Raw genomic sequence first — 8,826 nt, 5'->3', positions numbered from 1 at the left:
GGGTGAGTTAGGGCCTACTAGTCAAGAGGATTTACAAATCTGTCTCAGTAGGACATGTATTTCTATTACTATAGGTTAGGTGGGGTTACCATTATCCTTTTTGTAGTGACGAATCTTGTATTTGTTCCTAATAAAAGGAATTTTTCCATTTTTCGAGGTCTCGTAATTAAAAGGGCATATATATATATATATATATATATATATATATATATATATATATATATATATATATATATATATATATATATATAAGGAGCCCTAAAATTTGAAGATTGATGCTGAAGTTTTCATCTAAACCTACAGTGTGTGCACATTTCACCTGAAGCGGACCAAGCAAATGCAAGGGGATTATTCAGCTAGAGAATTGCCATTGACCAATAAGAAAATCAAAACTCCATGTAGAACCTTCAAATCTCCATGATAAACTTAACAGGTTACAGAAGCATACATCAGCATAAGAGAAGTTCAAATATTGCCATTGAGTCATAAACATAATCCCATCCTCCAGCTGCTTTAGCATGCAGGTCCCAGAAGATGGACGTGCAAGAACTCATGAATAGACATACTAAGGATCACAAGATGGCTGATAAATGGTCCAAAGGATCCACATGCTGCAAGAGAATATCATATAAAAGAGTCATATAAACAGTCACAAAAATGTGTATCAGAGAACACTACTTTTGCACAGATCTTTATTCTTTTTCCTTTTTCTGAAAGATGGAATAGCAAAGTCGAAAGACATAAGCTCATAAGGGAAACATCTCACAAAAAAATTGCAGAATAATCTACAAAAACAGCAGCAAGAATAGCATCAAAATTCTTCCAGAAATTTCTTTTAAAAATCATAGGCATATCATTTAAATAAATCTTTTCAGTCCATGGATTTAGAAACCAGCCTTCTAATTGATTTGGGAAAAAAAACTTGAAAATTTTGTAACAATATTCCAATGTTCTCTATGCAATTTAAATATCACTGTTTTTCTTGGGAACTGTTAACTTTTTCACATTGGTCTAAATCATTGAAAATTTTACTATACATTATTCTTTTGAATTATTTTTAAAATTGTCCCGATGAGTGTGCCCTGTAATTTATACGAAAACATAGTATCCTAATTCCCCAGAATATCATGACTATACTAGAAATATGTTACTAGGATAAAGTTGCCTCCAATTCATGTGTGCATCTTTCAGTAATAAAACAGCCTAGTGTGTAAAGATACCTAAGGAGAATACAGAAAGGAAGCATCTTCCCAACCATCTGTTCACTCGTCCTTCGGTGAACCATCCATGCAATATAACTGAGATACGTATCACAAGATACAAGAAGCTAAAAAACGGGAAAATGTTCTCAAATGACCAAAATTCATCCCTTCAGGATTTGGGGTGAGCCATACCAATAAGTTAGTTTCCTTTTATGGTCCCACATGAGTATCACAAGGAGTGGTACAAAATACCTACTAAAAGGGAGCCAAAGGCAATTTCTTACCGTTCCACCATATCTTATGCTGTGCTTACAATCTATGATAATGTCTATATTGAAGTGATTTGGTGTTACCCCCCAAAAAAAAAATCAAGACAGCCAATTCTAGAAATGTATCGCATCCTCATTTGATCTTGATTTTGGGGTCACATCAAGTTGACAATGGAAACAAAAATTCCTTCACATACATGGGTAAGAAATTAAAATTGGACCATTATAAACCTTTGTAATGGTTCAACATGGACTGATCCAATCACCAGCAAATCCAAATCGACCAACCGGACAATAATCAAAATCTCACAACCACATGCATCTCCAAACACTACAAAACTTCATTTTCAGGAAAATAACAAAAGGAGATGCAAAGAAAATCCTTATGGTGGGTAACCAACTGTCCAATTCCCCGGACATGAAAAGCATATGCACAGTTAGGGGGTGTTTGGGTGCACCCACATAACCAGATAAACACGATAAGCTGGGAAATTGCATTGTTATCTATAATAGAAGATCCCACCTTATCCCGTTCATCTGGATAAGTGATTGCATCCAAACACCGCCTTAAGGAAAATTACTACTACCACAGAGAATTCCCCACTTAGAATTTAAATCTCACGATAACAAAAAACCAATAGTTAAATTCACAAAAGAAATCGAGGACAAAAAACAGATCAATCACCTTTTAACGGCCATCGTAGCATATCAAACTAGGATTTCGGTATGAATGAAGATTAGTACAATGAATTTCCATGAAAAACTCGAATTTGGCAATAACCACCAACAGAGAGAGAGAGAGAGACCTCGTGATATCTGTCGGTAAGGTGACGGGAGAGAGGAACACATTAAAAGAATGGTGGGTCATCGTTATCCTTATGCTTCGATCGTCAACAGATGCAGAGAATGATGGGAGGATCAAATCCAAACACCCACTATCTTGAAGAGGAAGAAGATAAGGAAGCAGAAGAATATGAGGAGGAAGAGGTAGTCGAGAACGACGAAGAAGGTTGTGGATCCGTGGCCCTTACCTCTTCCGACTGCCACATTCGCCATATTCTCCTTGGTGCATCCAAGAGAGATGTCTCTGTGATTTGAGAGAGAGAGAGAGAAATGTGCATATGCAAAGGGGAATGAGTCTGTCACATCGGTAAACCCTGAAAATTAAGTTCGTGCTTTGCTTTTCTTCCACGTGTAAGAAAGGCCTCAACCTTAATTTGGTGCACGAGCCAAGTTATGATGCTTGTCCAAAGGTTTTGTGGACACGAGAATACGTGACGCGACTCGAAAGTCCAAGATTTTTTGAAAAATAAGACACAAGGCCTCCGATTTTTTATTTTAGTCAATATAATTTATTTTTTATATTTTAATAGTAAAAGGCATATTTTATTGAAAAATATTAAATTAATGATTTACGCATAGGTGTCCATGTCAGCATGTCCGAGTATGGCCGCTCGTGTCAATAAGGACTCGTACCCAAAATGGTGTGTACCTGTGACCTAACTTAAGACACAGTTGGGGTGCAAAAGGTTTGGATATACTCGACCCTTATCTAACACTTTATTGTAGCACATATTCTTAAAATAACCACCATCAGACCGGGATTTACCTATTCAGATTATTTTTTATATTTGAATTGGACTTGAAATGTTCCCAATTGGATCTGGATATTGCCTCAAACTATCTGATATTGTTGAGATCAGGCACGGTCCCGAACCATGTGTACAAAATCCACATTCAGATTCAAACCTGGCATGATCGGGCCTGTATCCCATCTGTTTGTACCCCCATCATCTAAGTGACTAAATATGCATCACAATTATGTCAACTGTGTATGTTCACATTACATCATGCTTGACCTGGAACCGACCCGTACCAAACCCTATAGGGTCAAGTTTTGGTGACAAATGAGAAGGCCTCATTAGAATCTAGGTCGGACCTGAAGGGTCCAATTAATATATAGAGCCGGGTATGGTTAGTGAAATTTCATGCCAGGCTCGGGCCTGATCCGAGTTCCAATTAAGTTATGCAATTTTTCAATGTAAAAATGATAAAAAATATTATTTGCATTAAAAGCAAATCCACCTATTTATATTCGACGTAACCCACACAGGCTTACAATCGTAGTATTATCTAGACCCAACCCGAAATGAATCAAACTAGGACCCAACCCGTTTAGAACCAACCCATTTTTACCTGAACCTATTAACCAATAAGGGTCAGCAATTTTCAGCCATACCCAAACCAAAACCCAGACCCAGATCTGGTTCTAATTGATAAACCCAATAAAAAAATGGGTCTACTTAAGACTTAAAACTTTTGGACCTGATCCAATTTGCACCTAAACCCATATGATTCTTCAATTATAGCTATACCAAAGCCCGAAACTGAACCTGACTCAAGTTGGGCTGGATCTGGATTTAACTAAACTGACTCAAAAAAATGTCTGACAAGACCCAACCCGAACTCGACCTGGTAATCAGAACTGATGCATGAACACCAACAATAAAAGGATTTAAGTGGATGTTGCACCTTTGTGGGAATGTGTTACCAATTTCTTGATTCATGTGCAAGGTCTGAATTCCTTCATTGTTAACGATTTTGAAAACTGGTAAAACATAAACTACAGTACTTGGAAGAGGAATCAGTTACTGGATAAACTGATGCATTAGCGGTAGTGCATAGCCATTGGTAGATGCAGTGACCTCTCAAATGTGATGAATGCACGCTGACATACAGAGACCTAATAAAATTCCCCACACTTAGACACAGGTTCACTTATAAAGTTAGCACCATATGTTACAAAACTCAACACTTTGCAATGTTGATATTTCCATGTAAGTACCTGAATATGAAAAGGCCATGCCTATCACCAACTGCCCATCTCATCAAGTGTGACATGATAAAAACTTGAAACAGCTGCTAAGAGACCTATAACAGGTATCAGCGATGTGCTTTGAGAACCTCAATGACACACATTTGAGAGGGGAAAACTCCGCAATGCAAGCTGAAAGGACCCAGTTTGGCTCAAAAGGTTTATCTAGGAAGAGAGATGAACTAATGATTGGACTCTGGAGTTGGCAAGGCAACAAACTCTCAGAAAAAGAACAGCAAACTCCAGTAGGAGATTTAGACCCAGAAAACCAAGTCTAAATGCACAGAACCTCTTACATCAATCCTACAGGAATAATAAAATGATAAGGATACTGCAATTCATGATAGGGAGGAGTCGAAAATGCTGAACACTTTAATCCCAACATGGTTAAGATAGATACACAGAGGAGGAGAGGCTGATTTGAGTTCCAATTCCTGATTGAAGGGAGAATCTCTGAACAGGAAAGCTCTCGAAAAGTCTTGTGACTGCTAGAAGATAACAACTCTGCTCTGTAATTGCACTAATTAAATAATCATTGACAGCATATAAATCATAGCTGATACACTGAAGATCAGAAGAATATGCTGCTGCATATAATTTTGGATGAGGGAGAAAAGCTAAATGTTACAGAATATACACATTGCTGGCAGCAGAGATGCATTACTGCATGGATACTGCAAGTTCACGTGGTACATAAGGCCACCATGAGAGCTAGAGGATGCCACGAAAACAAGTAGTTTCTCCATTGCTGCAGCTGGTTCCTAGCTCATTCCTAGGGGAAAAGGAAAAATATAAGTAATAGTCAAAGACCTCACCAAGAAGCTTAAGAATCATTATTCATACCGTTGAAATGGTTGATGAATTTTTGTCATTTGGATCTGATGATGACTCTGAGATTCTTGCTTCTGATTTCTCATTTGAATAGCTGCATACAAATCCAAAGAAAATATAATAAACAAGAACAAATTCGTAAACAATTAGTTAGCCAAAAAAGAATTACTAAAATTCCCAAAAGACAGTGATAACTTACGTGGATAGTATGGTCACCCATATCAGCTCCACAGTGTCCACCCACAAGAGCCTCTGTTCAACAGGTATGACACCATAGGTAACCAAATGGGCAAAAGGCCACAGCTTCCACCCTGCCTGCACGTGTACAATTAGCAAGAAGGTCACTAGAAATGCATATCCAACTGCAGCAAACACAAATCGGATTATAAAACATGATGCCTAAATTGGCCTAAGATAAATTGATCTATTTCATTTTGTCTAACTATTTTTTCCTAAAAATAGTTTTTTTTTATATCATTAAGAAAAGGGTGTCCATCTACAGGAATTCCAACATTGGATCTCCTTGGCTCTGATTAGAATATCACATTGTTCAAAAGACTGAAGACACTCATTAACTTACAGTTAACATGGGCCAAAATGTTGCCTTCAGTTCAGAGAATATGTTTCCTGGAGACTCACGGCGCAAGAATCCTACTACAACAAAGTAAATACTATTCCAAACTGCTGACCACGCTGTTTGGTCAAATGCCACTTTTGCAGGAACTACCCACCAGTCCTCGAATGGAAAAAGTGCCTGAACAAAGTAATCCAAAATTTAGCTAATTACAAGCCACAAAAGGAACTCAGATGTATTGAATGGAAAACATCAAAGCCTCAAATACCTCACAGAAGTGGTAGTAATAATGTGAAAGAGAGCCATGCAGGGAAAATCCAACAAGGCCAGATCTGAACATGCGAGCACGATCAAATTCAAAGAGTGGCTTCCCTTCATAGCACTGCAATTTTGGAATAATGTAAGAAAACAGAAACTAGAAACAAGCTACTCATGTTCCTTAATCTACAAAAAAGTGGAGAAACATAATACATGAATGACTTAGGATTAGTCGTGCCTGAGCAATCCAATCCCCAAGAGAGTAAACCACTCCACTGATCATCATCTTTGCTAGAACTGGATTTGTCTTCAAAGCCTCTTCATATGCAGTCCAGTTATGTTGGGGAGCGTATCTTAGTATTTCATAGAGAGTCCATCCCTGATATTTCAAGAGGGAAAAAAGTGTTAAGAGACCACAGCAAGAACTAAACACGCTGTGCTCAAACTGCAATATTTTTCCTCTACTGAAGACAATACCAAAGTGAAGGAGAAGAGGATAATTCTAGAGATTCCAATATTAAAGTAAATGCTCACCTTTCTTAGAGTTGAACCAAAAGGACTAGGAACTCAAAACAAGTATATAATGGCAAAAGAAACAATATGCAACAACCAGTAGTCTAGATATCACAACAGCATAATTGGAAAGTGGGCATAACAAGGAGTGATGGATGGTGATACAGCATGGCATGATAAAGGACAATATTAATTCGGCTAACAATATGCTTTGTGGACTAAAGAGAAGAAGGGTATCTGGGTAAGCAATAGAAATTATGTCTAAAGCTTTTGATCTTTATTATCCCATACTAGAAACAAAGACCATAAACAAGTAAACAAAATGATTTTCAAAGCTTGTGCACTTACATATGTACTATTGTTAGCATTAAAATATTTCATCTTCAAAGTCAGATTGGGTTTACTAAACAAAGAACGTGATTTTAATCTGTTCCCAGATGAATAATCCCACTAATCGTTTACTTGAAACTTATGAATCCTCATAGTGTTAAAATGTTTAGTTTTCTAAGTTACTATTGAAAATTTCACCCACTCGATGACAGTTTCTAGATTAACAAACAAAGGCAAAAAATTATGACCATCAACACAGATTATGCAACACAACAAGTAATAGTTTACTTGAAACTTATGAATCCCCATAGTGTTAAAATGTTTAGTTTTCTTAGTTACTAATGAAAATTTCATCCACTCGATGACAGTTTCTAGATTAACAAACAAAGGCAAAAAATCATGATCATCAACACAGATTATGCAACACAACAAGTAATGTTAAAATCACCCCATACAACAAATAATACAATTTTCAGGGACAACAACCAATTCTCCCGATGCCAAATAGAAATTATCCCATTACCCCAAATACATAAGCGAAGAAGACGGTTCTCGCTGAAACCTATCCAGTGACTCGTATTTAAGCTACTGAAAATTATGAACCAGATATAAACCAAATAATCTCCCCAGAAAAAGCAAGAATTTAACGAAATAAGTCTAGTATTTTTATCTTTTGGTATTGTAATTCACGCAAATTCACCAATTACAAGCAATTTCTAAGGTCCCCCCAGTTCCATACTAACCACAAAACAAAAAAGAAACCATTTTCCAATAAGTAAAAAGAATCCCAGCAGAATAATAAATTTAAACAAAAATACCATTACATACAAAACCCAAATCACAATTCTGACAGGGATTTTCGATTCCAAATCTCTCAATAAAATTGCCCAATTGTATTAAAAAACTAGGAGCTACCAACATCGTCAAAACTCTCAGAAAACAGAATTCCGACGAAATTGAGCAATGAAAGAAGAGACCAACATGAAATCACTCACATGCCAGTAGTCGTGATCGATCGTGAGCAACTTCGTGATGGCAAACGTGCCCGCGGTGAGGACTATCGCGGCGTTGATGGCCCTATCGACCATCTTGTCGTCACCATCCCCTCCCTGGTTGGAGGAAGAAGGAGATGAAGGAGAGAACCCCTCCACCGTGGAGTCCCCAGTTCCGATTCCGCCGTCGAAAGAGAGACGACCACCTTCGTTTGAGAATCCCCCGACAGGCACCAAGTTGGTGCCCTCGGCCCCTTCTTCCTGCAGATTGATAGCATCTACTTCTTCAACGAGAGACCCAACTGCCCAATTCCTCTTCTCTGCACCAAACACGGGTCTTGAAGCGCTCCTCTGGAACTTAAGCTGTGAAAGGGAAGAACCTGAGAGCCCTCTGACGGTGTGGAAGGAGCTCAAACCAGATTTTGAGGGGTTCTGGGTTCTACCCACGATGGGTTTTGTGATGTGATAGAAACTCTGAGGGGTTATGCTGCTCACTGAGGCCATTTTTGGGGTGTTTGGGGGTGGAGGAGGGAAATGGCGTCTTGCAGAAAATCTGAATAGACGGTGAATCAGAATCTCAGATCGCCAAGAGGCGTCTGGTGAGAATTTGAAGACGTAGGGAGTGGGGCGTCAATTGGCAACCTCTTTTTTTATGTGGATGAGGGTGCTAATAATCCAGAAGTGTGGGTCCCGTTGCTACTTGCTACCCAGGTCCTCATGTAGGGTCCCTGCCAACCTTCTCTCTCGGCTGGTAAATGAACGAACCCAACTGGGCGTGTTGGGGCTCGACTTGTTTACCACTGGATTTGGCTGTGTTCGTGTTTAGCCTAAAGGAAATCGAGTTTGGCTGGTTCTTGAATGAAATGAGCTGACTCATCTAAAAACATTTCATGTTACATATATATTTATTTATTATGCATTTTTATACATTATACCTAAAATATATATTGTACGTAAAAATATGTATAATTTTTAGACGAGC

The 8,826-nt window shown here is 38.2% G+C and overlaps 1 protein-coding gene across 2 annotated transcripts; it reads right to left on the bottom strand.

Moving 5' to 3' along the window:
* Nucleotides 1–395: 395 nt before the first annotated feature.
* LOC149844579 (uncharacterized) lies at nucleotides 396–8,459 on the bottom strand. 2 transcript variants are annotated; one of them, XM_089994875.1, is made up of 7 exons: nucleotides 7,848–8,459; nucleotides 6,248–6,388; nucleotides 6,020–6,133; nucleotides 5,758–5,931; nucleotides 5,377–5,492; nucleotides 5,162–5,271; nucleotides 396–611 (listed from the first exon to the last, which is right to left on the bottom strand). In XM_089994875.1, the coding sequence occupies exons 1-6, from the start codon at nucleotides 8,346–8,348 to the stop codon at nucleotides 5,184–5,186; spliced, it is 1,134 nt and encodes a 377-aa protein (XP_089851001.1). In that variant the 5' UTR covers nucleotides 8,349–8,459; the 3' UTR covers nucleotides 396–611; nucleotides 5,162–5,183. The 2 variants fall into 2 exon arrangements, with proteins under 2 accessions (XP_089851001.1, XP_089850998.1); XM_089994872.1 differs by lacking the exon at nucleotides 396–611 and adding an exon at nucleotides 4,862–5,118 and having other exon boundaries at nucleotides 5,190–5,271; nucleotides 7,848–8,458.
* Nucleotides 8,460–8,826: the final 367 nt, after the last annotated feature.

The sequence above is a fragment of the Nuphar pumila genome, chromosome 2 (assembly GCF_984573655.1).
Source record: "Nuphar pumila chromosome 2, dmNupPumi1.hap1.1, whole genome shotgun sequence".
In the NCBI taxonomy this organism is placed as follows: Eukaryota; Viridiplantae; Streptophyta; class Magnoliopsida; order Nymphaeales; family Nymphaeaceae; genus Nuphar; species Nuphar pumila.
Note: the sequence above shows the minus strand (reverse complement) of the source record. Positions and strands in the feature narration are given on the sequence as shown.

Excerpts from the sequence above, each read along its gene's own strand:
- LOC149844579 (XM_089994875.1), bottom strand. The coding sequence starts at position 8,348 with ATGGCCTCAGTGAGCAGCATAACCCCTCAGAGTTTCTATCACATCACA. Across the intron at positions 6,389-7,847 it reads TCGATCACGACTACTGGCAT|GGATGGACTCTCTATGAAAT; the intron begins GTGAGTGATTTC and ends TTGAAATATCAG. Across the intron at positions 5,493-5,757 it reads CATTTTGGCCCATGTTAACT|GCAGGGTGGAAGCTGTGGCC; the intron begins GTAAGTTAATGA and ends GTACACGTGCAG.